This window comes from Tupaia chinensis, unplaced genomic scaffold (assembly GCF_000334495.1).
Source record: "Tupaia chinensis unplaced genomic scaffold, TupChi_1.0 Scaffold000225_1, whole genome shotgun sequence".
NCBI lineage: Eukaryota > Metazoa > Chordata > Mammalia > Scandentia > Tupaiidae > Tupaia > Tupaia belangeri.
Genome location: NW_006159700.1, coordinates 3,686,368 through 3,708,439, shown reverse-complemented (window position 1 = coordinate 3,708,439; position 22,072 = coordinate 3,686,368). Strand labels below are relative to the sequence as shown.

The 22,072-nt window shown below is 34.9% G+C and overlaps 1 protein-coding gene across 1 annotated transcript in view; it reads left to right on the top strand.

Moving 5' to 3' along the window:
- The window catches only part of COL3A1 (collagen type III alpha 1 chain), a 43,801-nt gene extending 27,160 nt beyond the window's left edge, over positions 1-16,641 (top strand). Inside the window, 26 exon segments of the mRNA XM_006147844.3 lie at positions 21-74; positions 396-449; positions 1,265-1,318; positions 1,643-1,687; positions 2,249-2,347; positions 2,450-2,557; positions 2,822-2,875; positions 5,037-5,090; positions 5,181-5,234; positions 6,055-6,108; positions 6,683-6,790; positions 7,080-7,133; positions 7,413-7,466; positions 7,663-7,824; positions 7,942-8,049; positions 9,106-9,213; positions 10,276-10,329; positions 10,415-10,522; positions 11,001-11,054; positions 11,449-11,556; positions 11,851-11,904; positions 12,003-12,110; positions 12,972-13,266; positions 14,276-14,463; positions 14,856-15,098; positions 16,223-16,641. Coding sequence (XP_006147906.1) covers positions 21-74; positions 396-449; positions 1,265-1,318; positions 1,643-1,687; positions 2,249-2,347; positions 2,450-2,557; positions 2,822-2,875; positions 5,037-5,090; positions 5,181-5,234; positions 6,055-6,108; positions 6,683-6,790; positions 7,080-7,133; positions 7,413-7,466; positions 7,663-7,824; positions 7,942-8,049; positions 9,106-9,213; positions 10,276-10,329; positions 10,415-10,522; positions 11,001-11,054; positions 11,449-11,556; positions 11,851-11,904; positions 12,003-12,110; positions 12,972-13,266; positions 14,276-14,463; positions 14,856-15,098; positions 16,223-16,369 — 2,583 coding nt within the window. The 3' untranslated portion in view covers positions 16,370-16,641.
- The last annotated feature ends 5,431 nt before the right edge of the window (positions 16,642-22,072 follow it).

The following is a 22,072-nucleotide window of genomic DNA, read 5'->3' as shown; positions in this document are numbered from 1 at the left end:
CTTACTGTCATTGCTTTTAGGGTCCTCCTGGAAAGAATGGTGAAACTGGACCTCAAGGTCCCCCAGGACCTACTGTAAGTTTATTTAAATGCATGAAGGATGGAAGTGGGGTGGAAATAGAATATGGCAAAGGCTTCAAAATTATAAAATCTCTGTTATCAAAGTCACTGAAGCAATTATGAAACCTATCTATTTATTAGCTATCTAGCTGCTGACATTATGCAGGTTCCTATGGTACGGGTTTGCTATAGGCTGCTTCCATAACCCAGGCTGTCTCCTCTCTTTTCAGCATTGCTTTTTAAACTAAACAATAGGCTTTCTGAAATGGAAATTGCATGAACTAAATATGAAAGAACATTTGATAATGAAGTGTTTGATTATATTTTTCTACATAGGGGCCAGGTGGTGACAAAGGAGACACAGGACCCCCTGGTCCACAGGGATTACAAGTAAGAACGTGTTTTTTAAATGTTAGTAGAGTCTTGATTTTAGCACACAGTTTGGTACTTGCCTTTCATAGCTGTATTTGTCCAATAAATTGTTCAAATTTGTGTGACCCTAGTAGATTACAGTTCATCTGAAGCTTAGTATGTGGATCTGTCATCTATCTTCTTGTTTTATTTTAGTTATATAGTTTATTTATTTAGTGAGAGAGAGAGAGAGGAGAGAGAGAGAGAAGTGCCTTTGATAGGGTCTCACCATGTCATCCATGATCATTCCCCATCTTCCGAGCTAGCCAGGATCACAGCCACATGTAGACATCTCAGCTTGTTCAGATTGATTTGGAATATAAACCCTGGTCTCCCTTATGGACTCAGTGTAATGCACCAGCAGCCTACCCCCTGAACCACTGGGGCTGGTCTTGTTTTCCATTTTGAAGTAAAATCTGAGGCAATGCTAGTAGATAGGCATATCTTTCATGTCTTTTCTAGAATGAGTGCATTCAGTTATTAAAAAATAACTAAACTCATATCAACTTCCACTTATTTTTCATTGTAAGTCTCTATATCTATAAATCCATTCTGCTCATAAATACTTTGAAATATGCAGTAACAGATGAATACAGGGAGATGAACATAAGTTTCTAAGATATAATAACTATATCCCTGGATTTTGAATGGCCTAAACTTACAACCCTGAAGAAAACCTCACTAAAATCATTTTATGAAATATTTTAGAGAAACATGTTTACATTTGAGAAGTTTTTTTATGATCAGTGTTTAAGGTGATTACATAAAAATAATACACTTTTTCTTTTTGGTAGGGCTTGCCTGGTCCTGGTGGTCCTCCAGGAGAAAATGGAAAACCTGGTGAAGCAGTAAGTTGCATTTCCTTCCAGAACTAAGAAAACAAAAGGATACATAATAATGATTTAGCAATTATTAACTTTGCATTTTCTCATGCCATGGTACTGAGTTTTAACACTGAGTTTTGAGATAATGCTTATCAAAACAAAGGTAAATTATTTAAAAGTAAGAATTATATAGAGAGGTTAAATTTAATCATAAAATAAAAGAACTAAGAAAAGAACATATAGTTTCAAGATTCGAAAATTTATACAACATGCAAACAAATCAAATGTGTATTTTGTTCATATTTAAATAATGCACATTCTGAAACAGACCTTCTGCCAATCTCCTAGGGTCCAAAAGGTGAAGCAGGTGCACCTGGAACTCCAGGCGGCAAGGTAATCATTTAATGTATCCTCTAATTTCTTCAGCCTATTATAGAGCAATTGATTAGTGCTGCATTTTTAGTAACAAAACACCTCTTCTTTACAATAACATCATTGTAAATGCTTAGTGAATACACTTAGAAAAACTCGAGACCATTCCAATACATTAAATTTCTTTATCTAGTCAATCCAATTCTCTGACTTTAATAAGCACCACAGAATCAACTATTGACTTAAAATTTCTAAAAGAAAATACTTTTTATCCATTGATTCTAGGTAGACAAACTTGTGGTAGAAAAACTAAAAATTTATCGTAGTGAATAAAATAATAGTAAAATAAATGTTTTTAAGACAACTCATGCTTAGGTAGATCAAGTATCAGTTTTCTTGCTTAGTTTCCAGTTTCCACTCAGCTTATCAAATATTTTTATAATTGTAAAATATCCCCCAATTGTTCACAAATAGAGGCTAAGGACCTAGTGGCCTACATCAAAATTATTGAATTTAAGGTGATTTTGTTTCATTTTTTCGTGAGTTTTCTAATACAGTTTCTAATACATTTTCCTATTACAGGGTGATGCTGGTGCACCTGGTGAACGTGGACCTCAGGGATTGGCAGGGGCACCAGGACTTCGAGGTTTAAATGGTCCCCCAGGTCCCGAAGGAGGAAAGGTAACCCACAGAATTCAATTTACTCAGATTTCAGAGAATGCATTCCAGTGTTTGTTTTTGATTTTGATTTTGCCTTTTTACTACTTTTATCCTTAATTTCAGGGCCCTGCTGGTCCTCCTGGGCCACCTGGGCTTTCTGGATCTCCTGGTCTACAAGGGATGCCTGGAGAGAGAGGAGGTCCTGGAGCTCCTGGTCCAAAAGGTGAAAAGGTACTGATTTGTTTTCCTCTGAATTATATAATAAAATGGACAGTGGAGGTTACAGGAAAGCAACACTGCTGAAAGTGACCTATCAATATTTTCAAACATTATATTATCATTTTATAGTCAGTGAACTCTAAGATGAATTTCTAGAGCAACCGTTAATCAGAACATCTGATGAACATCCCAGAAAATCTTGAGGGTTGCTTTTCTTCTTTGCGGATTTTCACTGAGGATGCTTTTAATATGACAACATTGGTTTTTATTTGACAGGGAGAACCAGGTGGAGCAGGTGCTGATGGAGCTCCAGGGAAAGATGGTCCAAGAGTAAGTATCACATTGGGAAGAAAAATCCCTTATCTATACGTTATGTAGGGTAGTTCCTCACTTCCATTTTTCTCAAAAAGCTACTCACACTAAATTAGACCATCTTTTACCAACTTTAGAGGATTAAAAAATTCCAGGTGACTTGATGGTTTAAATGCTTGGTTAAAAACTATCACTACCTGAAAGTTCTGTACTGACCTAAGAATGTAAAAATCTCAAAAGTATAATAAAGCCCACAGGTAAAGTTGTATTCATTAAAGTTCAGGATGAACAATACTGCCCACTAAGAAACTAAAATCTTCTAAAATTCAAGATAATCATTAATGCTCACTAAGAAACATTTTTTAAAATTGCCAGAGTGCACATGGGCAGGCCAGAATGAGATGGGGTGGGGTGGGAGGGAGAAAGCACCCCCTTGGGTCATAGTCATGCCACAACTTCTCCATATATCCTTCCTTTTGGAATTTTGGGCATGTGCATTCATGTGCTTGGCATGCTTTTTTTTTTTTTTTCTTGGCATGCTTTTCAAGTCACTGGATCCAGGACTTGAAATGCAATCAGGATGTGAAACAGAACCATAGACTGGTCCAAGAAACTTTTTAATTAAAAATATTCTCCACTAGATTTCTTTTTTGGTTGCTAAAATCCAAAATAATCAATATTGCTCATAAATTTATAGCCACTAAAATCCAAATTATCTTAATACTGCTCATTAAGAGATTTTTTTTTGATCTTAAGAAGGCTTTGTTATCCTGTGGTATGTTCATATCATGGAATACTACTTAGCAATAAAAAGTAATGAGTCATATGATGTTCACTCATATGAACATCATGCTGAGTGAAAAGAAGTTACTTTCTGAACGATACATACCACATGGGTCCATTGTTATAAATAACATAATTTTAGAGATGAAGGACTGTTTAATGGTTGCTGGAAATTAGTAAAGGTGAGGGGGAGATAAACGTGGCTATGAAGAGGTAACGTAAGGGAGTTTATGGTTACTGCACATTTGAGTATCCTGAATGTGATAGTGGTCATACAAGTCTGCACAATGATAAAATCCTATAGAATTACACACACACACACTCACAAGTGTGCAAGTGTTGAAATATGAATAGTTTTATAGATTGTATCAATGTCAATTTCTTAGTTTTAATATTATACTATATTTGTGGAATATGTTAACACTGTAGCTGGAAAAGAGGTGCACAGAATTTCCCGTGACATTTCTTTACAACCTCTTGTCAGTCTACAACTGTCTCTAAAAGTTAAAAACCAGCGAAACAAGTCCTGAACCTGTTGGCTTGCTTTCTCACTTTCTCTCACTCTCTCTCTCTCTGAGTCAAAGTAAAATGAATGAATGAATAAATGAATGAGTAGATAAAAATAAATAATTCTAAAAAAATAAATAAATAATTCTAAAAATACCCCAGCAAAACAAAAAACTTTTTAATCGTTTCTGTTCACATTAGCAAGTGCCTTCTAGATTTGACCGTAGCACATAAACATAATTAATCCAGTTCATAGATAACATATTTACTGAGGTTGCCTTAAAGAAATTCATACATACTTCACTTTTGAAAAACTCTACAGATAAGCTATTATTCCAAAAAAAGAGATGCCTAGTAATTCATTTATGTGTATTTATGGTAGAAAAATTTATTTTACTAGCTGTTGTAATGTACAGTGATTAAATGTATAAAACAAATTTTAAAAGAATTTAAAAAGTAAAACTAGTATCTAGAAACTCCAAGTTGGAAAATGTAATATGTATCATTATAATTTGTGTAAATCAAGTATTTTAAATTGCCAAACAGTTGAATAAAAGAAATGTCTTCAATTTTAGAAAATTAAAGATGTTATATCTTTACTGTAAGATGTTATATCACATCTTTTTTATCTTCTGCAACTGAGGTAAAAATGAGTGAAGCAACAAACCACTGGTGAATTCTCTTGTCTTCAAGGGTCGTTCTCTTGGAAAGTTGCACTTACTTAGCTCTGCAGGATTTGCAAACCGAGTGAAGAATATATCACTCGAACCATGCAAAGATATCACCTAGTCTATTAGATGAATTGCATGTCTTACATGTTATCTGTTTGATTAATATTAAAAAAATATTTTTAGCTTCAAAATTTAAGATACATTTCTGTTTTCTTTAGGGTCCTACTGGTCCCATTGGTCCTCCCGGCCCAGCTGGCCAACCTGGAGATAAGGTAATACTTGACACTATTCAGAAACATAAATAAAACATTTGACTTTGGATATAGGACAATGACAATAGTGTTTATTTTCTCTTTTTTCAGGGTGAAGGTGGTGCCCCTGGACTTCCAGGTATAGCTGGACCGCGTGGTGGCCCTGTAAGTGTTAAAACTATTTTCAACCTTTAAAAATTGCACTCAGGTAATGGTTTATTACCTGTTGATGATAACATGTATAGTATTCTCATGATTGGTCAGAGGTGTATTTCATTTTGGGTAAATTTTCTTTATCAGCCAAATGATGTATAGCAATCAAATGTATTTAAAAAAAAAGATTAATAGTAATAATTTTTTTGAAAAATCCACACAAGCTGTAGCAACTTCTTCCTTTTTTCAGCAATTCTTTCCCAGGTACCCTGAGCCTCAATTTTTGGATACCATCTTTAGGAGCCAAATGACATGGAGGGGAATATTAAATTTCCTATATCTAAAATTCACAAGAGGCAGTTTTAAATCACATTATCTTTCCTAAATAATTCTGGGGAAATTAAATTGCACAGCTCATGTGCATTTGTAAATACATATTCCTTAAACCTATAAAATCTTTGCCTGAGATTCTTTCTGGATCTAAACCTCTCTAACATCAGAGTTTAAGACTCAGGGTAGATATAAAGTAAATGGTTTTAAAAATTAATTATTTGATTGATTTTTTCCAATGAATTTTTCTAACATATTTTAAAATACTTACATTTTTAAAGTTATATAATTCAGTAAATTTAATATTTGAAAATTCTCAAACTATTTTTCTTACAAATGGTTCTGGTATTGGTACTCTTAATTTAGAAGAAATGGAGAAGTCTCCAGAAGTTAAACTCTTTCAGTTACCTTTGTGCGTTCTCTGTTTACAGGAAAGATAAGATATGTACTCCCTGTGGGGAGATATCTTCACTTTGTTTAAGGAAGATATTTTTCTCTTTAGGGTGAGAGAGGCGAACATGGGCCTCCAGGACCTGCCGGTTTCCCTGGTGCTCCTGTAAGTATGAACATGAACTACATGTCACATGACCAGAATCACCAGCTTGCTAAAAAAATTGAAGTACAAGTCAAGTTTGGATTCTAGTCCTGCTTCAGCCACTCACTCCCTGTGAAATAATTCTCTCTTCCACCTTTCAAAACTTGACTCTTATTCTTATTTAAATAAAAACACCTGCTCTACCTTTCTGCCCCAGTGACGAGGCTGAAACTTCAGCATAGATTTGAAAGTACTCTGAACATTTAAAACGTCCTTCCATTATAAGATGGTACAAGTTAAAATTCACTCTGTGTCCAATATCTCTCAAAGGAATTTACTAATATACATTTTCAAATGTACAATCCTGCAAAAGACTTTCTCCCTAATGGCAAAAAATATGCTTCTTATATTTTTTTGATAATTTTCTCTTAGCATAAAAATATTTTGAGTGACTTTATCTTATCACATCTTCAGACAGCTATTTCTATTTAATTTCAATGTCTTTCCATCCAAACATGTCTATATTCTGAAAAGAAATAGTGACAAGCCAATTTATGGTAAAGGATGTAAGCTGACAGGTTGTTCCTCTATGTAGGGACAGAATGGCGAGCCTGGTGCCAAAGGAGAAAGAGGCGCTCCAGGTGAGAAGGGTGAAGGAGGCCCTCCTGGAGTTGCAGGACCCCCTGGAGGTTCTGGACCTGCTGTAAGTTTCTCTCTCTCTTAATTTTCTCTCTCAGCCTTCTAATGAAGAACACTCGGGTTTATCAAGAATATTAATATTTAATTTTTGAGATAGCATGCTATGGTGACAAGAATGTAATCTTTAAAGGAATATAGTTCTAAGTTTGAATCTTGGCTACAGCAGTCTAGATAAGACCACATTCAAAGTTATTTTAACTTCTTCTTAGAGTTACTGTTTGTCTAAGGCATATGCTTCTTCAAGTTTTGATTTTGGTGTTATTCTTATAGACCTTTTATCCCCTTTCATGTAGGGTCCTCCTGGTCCTCAAGGTGTCAAAGGTGACCGTGGCAGTCCTGGTGGTCCTGTACGTACTGATTCTCTTCATTATTTTTCTCTGAATTATTGTTGAAAAGCATTTATTGACATTAACTCATATAAAATTGCTTTAAAGACACTACAGCCATAAAGAGAGTATAAAAATTATAACTATATAAGTTACATGCAAATTCTAAGGGGGAGAAAAGCAAACCATAAATGACTTCAAGGTAGAATGCAGATCCTAACACATTTCTTCTGTTTGTTTGTAGTTCATAGTTATTTGTTCATCTTTTGAAATTAAAAAAAATGCATTATCATTTTACAGGGTGCTGCTGGCTTTCCTGGTGCTCGTGGTCTTCCTGGTCCTCCTGGTAATAATGTAAGTGCATTTAAAGATCTTTCTTCAATATATATTTCAGAAAGAGTATTCACATATGCATGGAATGAGAATTTACACATTGCTACTCAACTCTCTGTTAAATCGCATATAAAATTATTTGAAAGTATGTAAAAGAGGGAAGTAAAAAATGTACTTTTTCATTATACTCATTCAAATTTCAATCAATTTTTTGTAGGGTAACCCAGGACCCCCAGGCCCTGGTGGTGCTCCAGGCAAAGATGGACCTCCAGGTCCTGCAGGAAGCAATGGTGCTCCTGGAAGCCCAGGAATATCTGGACCAAAAGGTGATGCTGGCCAACCAGGAGAGAAGGGATCACCTGGTGCTCAAGGCCCTCCAGTGAGTGGTTTCATTGTTATGCTAACTGTCAATAGTATTTTATTTTTCATCACAAAAGTCAATAGAGGGAAACTGTCACATAAAGATGAGCTAAGTCTTCATTATCTGCTACAACAGGGAGCTCCCGGCCCACTTGGGATTGCAGGGATTACTGGACAACGAGGTTTGGCAGGACCACCAGGCATGCCAGGTCCTAGGGGAAGCCCTGGCCCACAGGGCATCAAGGTGAGTACACACATATCGAAATATTCACTTTGTAAGCTAAATAATGTGATTGATTGTGTAAAAGAAAATGAAATTAAAAATGAATAAATAAGTAAATAAAATAAAAATCTCTTTAATGAGAACAAAAAAAAAATGGTGAGTACAGCTGTATTTCCCTAGATTCTTGATCAGAAATCACTTGACCACACCAGGTATGATATGTTTTCCCTTCATAGATGCAAATTATCTAAAGATAACTTTATAAAAATATTTTTGGATTTTCAGAAGCATGCATTTTATTCAATGGCTCCAGAACATAAAAATAAGGCACATCATAGACCAGCCTTGAATATAAACATAAACAAATTGATGATAGAGAAAAGTATCTTGCCATCTCAAACATCTCTGTTAAAAACTTGTAAAATTCTTCATTTCATTCACTGTCAAATCTGGAAGGAGGATAAAAGATAGTTTGTAGATCCTGACATATAGCCATTAGGTTATTAGTCATTAATTCTAGTCATTTTTTACTCCAGATTTTCTTTCATTAATATTACTATGAAATTCTTGTGTCTTAAATATTCATTTGGCAAGTAGAGTAATAAAATTCCTTTTGTATTATTGCTCACATTATTAAATTTTATGCACCTCTTTTTAGAAAATGCCAGGTACTATTGTTCTGAAATTAATTTAACATTTAAGTGCATTCAATTTATACATTTAGGAAGTGCATATCCTTCCTGTAGAAACAAATGTTTGATAACGATTGTAATGATCACCATAAACCTATAGTTATATGATGGTGCATCAAAATTTTGTTTTAATATCCAAGTCTATGCACATATCTCATATTAACATACCTTTTGAATAAGGTAATAAATATTACTCATCCCTTTGGCATCCAGAATCACGTGGCAAGTTGAAAATACAAGAAACTTGCTTCCCCAAACATTTTCTCCATGGGGAGCATATTTTTTTAAAAAAATAGAATATAACAATACTTTTGCCTAAGAAATAACATCCTATTAATGTATTTTTAAAGTTAAGATGAAATTTATTTTATTTCTCTGCTCACAGGGTGAAAGTGGGAAACCAGGAGCTAGTGGTCTAAATGGAGAACGTGGTCCTCCTGGACCTCAGGGCCTTCCTGGTCTGGCTGGTACAGCTGGTGAACCTGGGAGAGATGTAAGTAGTAACTCTTATGAAATGTTCAACCAGCCAGGTGGAAATTGATAATTAATTTAAGCAAAGGTCAAAATTGAGCTTTGATGTTGAAAAGTATAAATATTGTACCATAAGAAATTTTTCTTCCCCTCTCTAATAACAGATATTCTTACCATTAAAACTTCGCATAGCCTTAAAGGCCTATGTACATTAATGATTATCCAATAAATGATAATAGGAAAAATATAATCTCTGGGAAAATTAGGAAATCAGTTAGTAGGGGGGTCCCCAATTTTAACATGTCATTTTTGTGAAAAATGTTTAGCACTTATCTGTAATTAGTCTTTTCTTATTTATATTTAAAATTAATGCAATTTTAATTGAAAATTATAATTGTGAACATTTATGAGATGCAATAAATGTTTTTACATACAGTTTATATATAGAATGTAGAACAGTTAAATCAGGCTAATTAAACAGTAGATTTCCATTATTAGCTTAGATCACTATTTCTTGAACAATTATTATTAGTTCCCTCATAAGGATCTTTTCCAGTCATTTATTTTCCTTAATGATTTTTCCCCCTCCTACCCATGAAATTTTAGTACTACAGATGTGCTATGTATCTGTTTAGTAATTGTGACCCTTTCAAGGCTTACACTCTATTCTAATACCTAAGGTTTCTCACTCCCAGTGAACCAATATTCACTCCTTGGAAGATACATTGTCTTGTCTTGCCAAGAATGCATGGCTTAGATAGTATTTGGATGGTTTCAAGAATTTTTTTTTCCCACTTTTTAGGTTTTTTGCTATAAATCACTTGTACTAGCCAGTAAGAGAGAAAGAGGGGACAAATGAGAAATCATCAGCTCCCCATGAGTATGGCCACACTATAATCACTTCTCCATTCTCTTGGGATTTGGGGGACACACTCACATGCACCCAGCATATTTTCTAAGCTGCCAAGTCTAGGACTTGAACTGTGCCCTCAGCCATGTGGGATACAGCCCTCTTAACCATCACACCACCTTGACTAGCCCTCAAGAAACTTTTAACTGATTTCTTTTCTCTTTTTTAAACCAGGGAAACCCCGGATCAGATGGTCTGCCCGGCCGAGATGGATCTCCTGGTGGCAAGGTATAATTAATAGATGTTTATCAGGTTTGTGCAATTAAAGCAAGGGATCATCATATTTATTCTGGATCTATGAATTTGTTCATAGGGTGATCGTGGAGAAAACGGCTCTCCTGGTGCTCCTGGTGCTCCTGGTCATCCAGGCCCACCTGGTCCTGTTGGTCCAGCTGGACAGAGTGGTGACAGAGGAGAAACTGTGAGTTCTACTAGGCACCATTTTTCTACTTTCTGACTTTTCTCAGTTAAAAAAAAAATACAGTAGGTAGAATATAAGATGTAAGACCTGCCAACCAAAATATCTGCTGTGATTTATTTTACAGTTTTTATGGTAATCAGTTTTATGCAATTGTGCTAATAAAGATACCCCAGAAGTTTCTGGCAGTAGTCAATGAAGAATTCACTAATAAATCCAAAACAGTATTAAGCAGACCATATTGATCAGAACAACTGTCTATTTGCAAAGAAAATGAAAAGACAACTTAATATAACTTTTCTGTTTAAACTCTAGTAAAGATGTAAACAAGGAAAGAAATTTGAAGGAGGAATCAACACTAATTTTCAATAATAATTTAAACTAGTATCCCATCACAGTGAAGTTATTACCTTTAAAAAAATTACATCAGTCATAAAAACAATTCCATGTGTGTTTACTTATTTGTTTGTTTTTGTCAAAGGGCCCTGCTGGTCCATCTGGTGCTCCTGGTCCTGCTGGTTCCCGAGGCCCTCCTGTAAGTTTTATTTTGATTTGTCTTTTGTTTAGTTACTTTACTCAACCTACAGTGTAGGAAATACTATTCTGTTTTCTGCTCTGTTCATGAAAAGAGGATGACAAAGTACATAATTGGAGAACGAATATTATTTCTCCTCTGATGATATAAAAAGTAATTCAGGATCTAAAAATTCCTTGAAGCCAAGGATGTTAATGTTATACAGTAAGGTTCTATGCAATTATCAGTCCAAATTAAAATAGATACAAAAATCTTTACTGTTTCATGTATAATGGGTCTGTTGATGGGGATTTCTAGTTGATGATATTTCATAGATTTAATTGTTATAAATTCTATTTTATTTTCCCAATATGTATATGTGCATATGAGGGTAATATGAAATGTGTTTCTAAAGGGTCCCCAAGGCCCACGTGGTGACAAAGGTGAAACAGGTGAACGTGGTTCTAATGGCATCAAAGGACACAGAGGATTCCCTGGTAACCCAGGTTCCCCAGGTTCTCCAGTAAGTGCAACTTTTTATTTTTTTTAATATATGAAAATGCCCTTCAATAATGCATTTAACCAAAGTGATAGGCAAAATTTAACTACTAATATTTTTTTTTTCTGCCTCTGAAAGTGTGTGCTAGAAGAGCTGGAAAGTAGATTTGAGGGCTAATTACATGAAACGATGGAGAGATTAAAGAAAGAGAAAACCATATTCCATCACAGTCCATGTATTACTTGATCTGATCTTGAATGTACAGTTCCGTAAACCTTTTAAAGACCTTCACTCATATTTGCCCTTCTTTTCCTTTAGGGTTCTCCTGGTCACCAGGGTGCTATTGGCAGTCCAGGACCTGCAGGCCCCAGAGTAAGTATCATAGAAAAATGTCAAAAAAATCCACATTTTGAAAATGTTTGCACTACGGGAAGAAATTTTGGGATTGTGATATCGTGATAACTTCCTAGGGACCAGTTGGACCCAGTGGACCCCCTGGCAAAGATGGAACAAGTGGCCATCCAGGTCCCATTGGGCCACCAGGACCTCGAGGTAACAGAGGTGAAAGAGGATCTGAGGTAAGACACCCTTTAGACATGTGTGCATTTCATTTATTATAACCTTCAAATTTCAGAAACACCGTGCAGTATTTTAAAACTGAGATAGAGAGTTAAATACAATGCAGGCACCCAGTTTATAAAACAAACAAGTGCATTGAATCCCTACAACATGAAGATTTCCATCTTTCTGCAATGAGGTGGGGGGAATTTACAATTTAATTGATAACTGTTATACCAAGAATATGACTTCTGCCCAATTAATCAAATGAACCATGACGACATTGATCTTATTACAGATCTCACAATTATGATATTTGCAATGATTTACATTTATGAAGTACATTTTAATTCTAGAACAGCTTTCATCATTCCGTTTTTACCACTGATACTATCATTTAGAATTCTAAATGAAATAAAAAATATTACTCCCACGAGTTACACATGTGGAAATTGAAACACAAATAACTTAATTGATCAACTCAAAGACACAGAATTAATGACAAATTTGGGATCAGAATCTAGGTTCTCTGATCATACTCCCTCAAATATGTCAGTATTATAATCGTGCTTCACAGACTTTGCTAACATCATTTACTTAGAAGGAACGATAGAGTAAAAATTATGCTTTAACACCACTGACTCTTTCATGAAGAAATAATGTATTTCTTGGTAATTAACTGTACATGTTATAAATTGGTTATTATATAATCACAAAAGTATCCAAGTAAATTTTTATTGAAGTAACTGATGATACAACCTATATTCATAGGTTTTTGAAAATGAAAACAATTTAAATGCATTTTCATGTACTAGCAACAAATTCTCTCAGTGGAGACCAAACAAATACACCTCAACAATGCATGTTTTTACCCATAATAGGGTTCTCCAGGCCACCCAGGACTGCCAGGCCCTCCTGGACCACCTGGTGCCCCAGGTCCTTGCTGTGGTGGTGGAGCAGCTGCCATTGCTGGGGTTGGAGGTGAAAAATCTGGTGGTTTTGCCCCATATTATGGAGATGACCCAATGGATTTCAAAATCAACAGCGAAGAGATTATGTCTTCACTCAAATCTGTTCATGGACAAGTAGAAAACATGATTTGCCCTGATGGTTCTCGTAAAAACCCTGCTCGGAACTGCAGAGACCTGAAATTCTGCCATCCTGAATTCAAGAGCGGTATGTTCAGGAATCTCTCACACTCATGTCAATTGCTTATAGAGATAGCTGCTTATGTTAGAATTTGAGGAAGAGAAAGCTTTTACTGCAAATGAACAATATTTTATATATGAAATAGTACTCAAAGAATATTCATTGGATTTAAATTGCTTGATAGTGTAAGAAAACTTAAACTTTTCAAGAGTAATCATTGAAACATAAATAACTTCAAATATTTCAAACACAGGAAAAATTAGGGATGGTTCTGTAGAAATTTCAATACTGATCATAGTTATACTACTGAGTACCATCACAAAGTTATTTGAACGATAAAGTGATATATGTGTTCCCAAGATTAAATATATATTATTTGATGCAAATTATTGTAATTTGATTAATACTTATTAATAATGATATTATTCATAATACTACATCTAAGTATTAAATTTACAAATTAAGAAGGAAGAGAAAAATTTCAGAATGCAGTATCAAGCTGAATGGAATATTATAATAGTCTAAGCTTTTTCACATATTGGGTTAATTCTAAAAAGAAAAATTATTTTAATCTATCAAAAATCTTGACATAGAAACTTGCCTTCACTAAGGGTCATTCTAGAAATTATTTAAAATAGGAGACAATGATCATGAACTTTAGGTTTATATCTATTGCTTAAATCTATATTAGATAACCAATTCATTATTAAACAATATTACATTAAATGACTAATAATTATTTTTAAAAAGAGAGATTACAACAAACATTATACATCAGTCTAGTCAGTCTAAAAGTCTATCGTCATTATTCAAATGAAAATGCCATATTTTATTTCAATGTCTTCTATAGTTATAGATAACAATTTTATCATAGAAACTTCAGTCTAAAAGTTTCCATATTGTGCTATACATACAAATACACTAGCAGTCAACATTATATTGCCTTTTCAGGCAAACAAACAAGTTTATTTTGGTCCAGATTTCTTTACTGCCTATTTTAACCAATTCCTATTGTCCTTTTCTTGTGACTATTCAGGAATATACTGGGTTGATCCTAATCAAGGTTCCAGGATGGATGCTATCAATGCATTTTGTGATATGAATACTGGCGAAACATGTGTAAAACCCAGTCCTTCAGATGTTCCACGTAAAAACTGGCGGTCACATTCCAATACTAAAAAGACACATGTTTGGTTTGGAGAGGCAGTAGATGGTGGTTTTCAGGTACGGAAAGATACACCTTTTTCAAATATATCAACTTGCCATCAGACAAGAAGGCTAGAAGTTGTTCCTTCTGTCTGTTCTTCACAAACCAAGTTAATTAATAAATAGAAGAATCCAAATGATCTTATATATTCAAGGGACCATACTTTTAGGAATTGTATAACTTGTCTTCCAAAGAAAGCATACAAATTATTGTTTGTATGCAAATAGCTTTATTTCACTTAAGAAATTTCTTATTGTGTCATGACATAAAAATACATTCATATGTAAAATATTCATACATAAGATAAATGAGCAGTCTGCATTATATTGTCCATACTAATACTATATGAATCTTTTACATGTAGTTGCAACTTAAAGATTTGATCACTTTTATTTGCTCCCTCTTACAGTTTAGCTATGGCAATCCTGAGCTTCCTGAAGATGTCCTCTTTGGCCAGCTGGCTTATCTTCGACTTCTCTCTAGTCGAGCCTCCCAGAACATCACCTATCACTGCAAGAATAGCATTGCATACATGGATCACTCCAATGGGAATCTAAAGAAAGCCCTGAAGATGAGAGGGTCAAATGAAGATGAACTCAAAGCTGAAGAAAAGGGCAAACTCACATACACAGTTCTGGAGGATGGCTGCACTGTAAGAAACAATTTATTTTTTAAAAGGTTTTTGCTATAGGGCGCATGTGCTCTCCAGAAAGACAGAGAGAGACAGAAAGATAGAAAGCAAGAAATTATCCTCCAGGGGGAATGGCCATGCCTCAATCCGTTCTCCCCTCGGGATCTTGGGCATGCACACACACACGCCCGGCATGAGTTTAAGCCACCGGGTCTGGGACTTGAACCACAGTCGGCTACATGGGAGCTCAGCAACATAGCTGTTACACTAACTGCTGGTCCCCTGTAAGAAACATTTTTATAAATGGAGATCATAGTGTGCTCAGCATTTCCAGTTTAATTTGAAACAAAAGAAATAAAAATAACAGACTGAGCAAAAGATGGCATTTGGTATGATATATGAGGAGACTTCAAATAGTTTGTGGAAAATCAGAATTAAAGTAAGAGTTTATTTTTGGTGCAAAAAATTTTTTTAGATCCATGCATTTTTTATAATGCACATTTTTCGTGAACTTTTCCAACTTTGGCATAGCATTCACTTATTCATTCTAGGAAATGTTAAATACTACGAAAAGTGAGTAGATCTTCCTAAGCTCCAGATATAAACCAGTTGAAATAAAACAATTGCAATTTAAACCCATAGTATTTAGAATCTGTATTAGATAACGAGGATAGTTAGTATGTTCTTGTAATATCTAACATAAATACTCAACTTAAAATCCTTGCTTTTTATTTTAAAGTCTCAATGCAAATATGCTTTGTTGTTGTCATTTATAAAAAAGGGAGAATTCATTTCTAGCATTAGTAAGTTCTACTGTGAGCGATAACTGTTAGTAAAGTAACTACATACCTGGGAAGAAAGACCAGAACCAAGCATCCTGAGAATGGGAATGGGCCAGGTTATGGTAATCTTTCTGATAGAGTTTCTCCTAAAGACACACAAGGCTTTTGAGAATATTGTTTATCAGTTGGGAGGATTATCATTTCAAAGTGAAGCTGGTGTCATACGTATAAAAGATAACATCACAGAATGACAACTCCCCTAAAGTAATAAATAATAATAATAACTTGATCATTCATAGGACTTATCTTAGTAATTATAATGTCTTAATTACTTACTTACTTTTCTCTCTCTCTTTTTAATAGACACACACTGGGAAATGGAGCAAAACAGTCTTTGAATATCGAACGCGCAAGGCCATGATACTACCTATTGTGGATATTGCACCCTTTGACTTTGGTGATGCTGATCAAGAATTTGGTTTTGACCTTAGCCCGGTTTGCTTTTTATAAACCAAACTCTGTCCGAAACCCCAGCAAAAATTCCGCACTTCATATCCTCTCGTTCTAATCTTGTCAACCAGTACAAGTGACCAACTAAATTCCAGTTATTTATTTCCAAAAATTTTGGAAAAAAAGTATAATTTGACCAGAAAAGGAAACTTTTTTTTTTGCTTTTCCATCAAATACAATTTAAATGCTTTTTGTTTTATTTTTTTACCAATTCTAATTTCAAAATGTCTCAATGGTGCTATAATAAATAAACTTCAACACTCTTACAATAACACTGTGTTACATTCCTTGAATCCTAGCCCATCTGCAGAGCAATGACTATACTCATCAGTAGAAGATAACCTTTCTTTCTGAAACAGTAAAACATGAAATTAGGATAAAAACCTCCCTATTTCAACTACCTCAACTGATCAGAAACAAGATGAATTCTGAGAGTTCCAGAAGACCAAATAATTAGAATAAGTTGGCAAAATTTAATTGATTAATTTTGTAGAACAGTAGTTTTAAAAATAAGATAGAAGGTAGTAAAAGAATTTAAAGAAAAAATTTAAAGCCACAATTATTCTAATCTTGGATATTGACTACTTTTAGAGGTGCTTCTCTCTTTTCTTGTCATTGCTGGTCAAGATTAGTAATATTTGGGAAGGCTTTCAAAACACATGTTATGGTGCTAATGTGCTTTCACTTTTAAAATCTAGATCAGAATTGTTGACTTGCATTCAAAACATAAATGCACAACATCTGTACATGTCTCCTGTCAGAAAGATTCTTTGGCAGGCCACAGGGGACTCTCCCTTCATCCTGTAAAAGTCAACAACAAAAAACAAATTATGGGGACTGTTTTTGTTACAATAACACAGAAACTATGTTGAAAATTAACTTTGTAAGCTTGTATGTGGTTGTTGATCTTTTTTTCTTACAGACACCCATAATAAAATATCATAATAAAAAATTTCTGGTTTTCATCACTTTTCATAGACTTAACAAGTGCATGTCTACACTTAAAAATTCTATTGATTTTCTTGGAAAAGTATATTAAATTCTAACCCTCTAGTTTAATATAATGACTTTTAGAGAATGTAAAATATTATAACACATTATATTATTCATAATACAAATATTGCTTTGGTAAGTGGGAAATTCAGCATATTTGTAGATCATATTTAATATTATCCTTGGAGCATATTGAAATTTGAGGGCATTCTATTTGAAGAGGTCAATTCCTGGAAACTGGGAATTAGTCAGTAGGGGAATTTCTAAAGTAGGAATAATCAGGGAGGAAGATATTGGTAATTTATCTAGTAGTAAAATCAGCCTGGCAAAACATACTAATATTAAGAATAATTGACAAGTACCTGATGATCTTGTTCACATGAGGAATCTAACAAGTTGAATAAAATTATTCTACTGATGGTTATCAGGGCTGGGGAATGGGATTGGGGGTATTATACAATGTGGTGACTATATTTGATAATGCTATGCTCTATTCTTAAAAATTGCCGAGAGTGAGCCAGCAGGTGGTATGGTGGTTAAGGTGCTGGATTCTGCTTGACCAAGAATACAGTTCAAGTCCTGGAACCAGTGATGGCCTGAAAAAACAACAGGTGCATGTGAATATATGCCCCAAATCCCAAGAGAATAGAGAAGAAGGGATTGCAGTGTGACCATCCCCCCCGGGGAATGATTTCTCACTTTACTTCTCCCTGACATTCTCTGTCTCTCTTTGGCAAATGTATATGCTCTATGGGAAGAAAAAAAAAAAAAAACCATGCACAGAAAAACCAAAATCTAAAATAAAATTGCCAATTTCAAGTGTTCTCACCACAAAAGAATGATTAAGTATGCGAGGTATTGCATATGTTATTTTATTTGGTTTAGTCCTTTTGCTATATATACATATATTTCAACATGTCATGTTGTGCAGAATAAATATACACAGTTTTATTTGTCAATGAAAAATAATAACACTGTAAAAATATTAAGAACAATTGCCAGCTAGGGCTTTTACTACCCTGTTAGCTCTACACACTGCTTTGTTGATATTCTCCACCATCAAGTTCTTATTCTCTTAGTGACTATATACAAAAATAGCATGGTCTTGCAGACTTGGCTTTATAGTTTGAAATTTACTCACTCCATACTGCTAACAGCAATAGCAATACTTTCAAAATTAAAGATTTAATCTGTCAAACATCAAGACTAAGTCCACTTACTCTCCAACAGAGTCAGTATACATTAACAGTTTCTGGTACATCTTTCCAGAAATATTTTATTTACATACAAATGCTATATGTGTCATATGTATCATATAACATATTATATATTTAGAGAGAGAGAAAAAAAAGCTAGAGAAAACCAGCAGTATGAATTAAAAATCAGATTACTTGGAATTCTGTCTAAACAAAGAGAAATAGCTGTGAAATACAACTTTCTGCCTCCTTTATTCTTCTAGTTGCCAGAGGGCACCCAGTCACCAGACAGAGACAGAGATGGAAGGAAAGAGAAAGCATTTCCCAATGGGACATAATCACATCACATCTCTAAACCCCATTTCTCCACCCAGTCAGATTTTGTGCAAACAAACAGATGCACCTACCATGTCTTTTATTTTCAACTCATTATATCCTGGAGAGCTGTCCATCTCACTAAACATAGCTCTGACTTATTTTGTGTTATTATTAATGTCTGAGAACTCACTTTAGTGAATAAACTGGAATTAAAATAATGTATTTGCTACCAAGCATTTAAAACCCTATTTCCCTGCTCCATTTACATTTCAGCAAGTCTTGGCTGCGGTTAAAAGCCCTTGGCACTTGCTTTTCCAGTTTCCCTTAGATTAAAGCTCAGGCATGTGACCGACCACAGTTTGGCAAATCAGACACATATACATGAACGTTTCAATCTAGAGATAGTTGTATTAGTTTCATGTTACTGATATAGTAAGTTATCATAAACTTAGCAAATTTAGAGACTTGGAAACAGCACAAATTGCAAATTTATTTTCTTATATTTCTGGAAATCAAAACCTGGATCTTACTGGGCTTCAAATCAAAATGCCAAGCAAGGCTGTATTTATTCCCACCTAGAGATTTTAGGGAGAAACTGCATTGTCTCCTTTTCCAGCTCCTCAAAGCTACACAGATGCTGTGGTCCATGAGCTACTTTCATCTTCAAAATAAGCAATATTTGGTAAAGGCTTTTTCACACTGCATCACTATGTCGTTGGTGCTTCTACCTTCTTTCACTTATGAGGGCCCTTATGACTACATTAAGCTCAATAGAATAATCTTGCATACTCTCTTCATTTCAGGGTCAGTTGATAAATCACCATAATTCCATCTGCAACCTTAATTCTCTCTTGGCCTGTCATGTAACCAGCACATTCACAGGTTCTGCGGATTAGGATGTGGACATATTTGGAGGAGGACACTTTTCTACTTACTGCAGCAGTGATGTAAAGACACAAGGAAGATAAAAAAAGCCACTTTGATGGTGGCCGCAATGCAGTTGGGGAGGCAACAGATAGCTTTCATAAAGACTGATTTGTATTGAGATTTCTGGTTTACATACAATGTATGTATAGGGTACAATGTGTGTGTGTGTGTGTGTGTGTGTGTGTGTGTGTGTGTGTTTTAAGAGGTTTTTGCTTTAGGGTGTGCACAATTACTAGAAAGAGAGAGAGAGACAGAAACAGAAACAGGGACATACAGTGAGAGGAAAAGTGAGAAACTAACTTCCAAGGGAAATGGCCACACTGCAATTCCTTCTCCTCTATTCTCCTCCTGGATCTTGGGCATGTGTGAACACATGCCCAGTGTGATTTTCAAGCTACTGGATCTAGAACTAGAACTGGGGTGGGCCACATGGTAGCCCAGTAATGTAACAGCTATGACATCTGCTGGTCCCCAGTGCGGTTTTCTTCAAAGCATGTATGCAGTGTAATAATGAAGTCAAAGGAAGAAAAACCATATTTGCCATATCCAAGCTTTTGTATTACTTTGTAATGTTCAAAATTTGCTCTGCTGGCTGTTAGAAATATAAACTTGACTAATAGTACTAGTAAGGGCATTTAGTCTCTAGTGTTTGTAATGGTTTCACCAGGCTGCATCTAAGGCATGGTTTTGTAAATAGCTCAAAGGGTCAAAATTCATTTCATATGTTTACTCTATGAATCTGGCTCCCATAGCCTTCTCTGAATTCCTCTGAACTCTAGATAGAATCCAAAAATTCCATTTCTACTTAAGTAAGTCACAGTTCATTTAGATTATGGCTAAGAACCTTGAGCAGGCCAGATTTGGTAATACTAAAGATGGCAGACAGCAGAAATGCAGGAAAATGGAGGCTCTGGAACCAAATGTTTGTACTATTTAGGGGTAAAAGCAGGAATCCACAGCTTGTCTCCAGAGATGAGGATTTGGAAGTACATAGAAATCACTTAATAATGTTTGATAATATGGATTGATTTGTACTTTAAATTCAAGGCTTGAGAATATAAGTGGCCTCTATTGTATAATATATTTGAATGTCACAAGAAATTGCAGGACTGCATATGAATATGATTGCTTTTATTGGTGATACACAGAGGAGAGTGAAGAGTTCAAATCCCTAACTTCATTGCTTAAGACACAGAAGGAAAATTATGCCTTTTCTCACACTATGCTAAAATACAAATATAAATCTTTTGCTAAAAAATATTTGAAACTTTTATCTTTGATGAGATCAGCAGATGGTGTAGTGGTTATGTTCCTTAACTCCCACATGGCAACTGGTGTTCAAGTCCTGGACCTGGTGTCTTCAAAATCATGTCAGGCATGTGTCAGCCAAAGATCCCACGAGGAGAATGGAGGAGAAAGGATTACAGCATGGCCATACTCCCTGAGGGGTGATTTCTCACTTTCCCTCTCACTGTTTCTGCCTCTCTCTCTCTCTCTCCCTCTCTCTTTCTCTCTGGCAAGTGCACAATCTCTAAAGCAAAAACCTCTTAAATTTTTTTTTATCTTTGTCAAAGGTTTGAGATAACCAAAAACTAAATACAAATCTTAATTTGCAGACCTCCAAACTTTGACATAAATATAAATGGATGTTCTAGTTCTCTGACTGCGATGTGATTGGAAAGTAACATGACACTGAAAATTCGCATTGGGTTTATGAAAGAATTCTCTTTCAACATCCATTCCTGTTTTACAACATCTATTTCCTGCTTGGTAATATTTCTGCTCTTCTTAAAATGAAAGATGCCTGGAAGAAAAGGTCAATTCTCTCCATACCTCCTTCCCACCACTGCTTATTATCTCCAGATTTTAACTGGAATCAGAACCCAGAACGCTGAAGGAACTATCAGTTAAAAGGTCAATTTCAGGAGGAGGTTTACAGATGAAAAGAATAGAAAGATTGAACTAATGTATATTGTCTAAAATCTGGGCAGTAAGTGTGGAAGTGAGTTCTAAGATACTAGACAAAGGATAAATATGCAATTTGGACAAAATGAATGTGACAGAGAGTTCTAAGACTATGATAATTATTAACATAGTTGGCTGATTGAACACAGGCTTCAGAGGGAGCCCCAACTAAATGACTTTGATATATTGCAAACTATCTGGCAGGTGGAGCAACTTAAGATAGAAATGTTAGAATGGATTTATCATACATGACACAATCATTTATCTTCTAGTGTTATTCTCAGGGTGGATCACTAAGATCTTG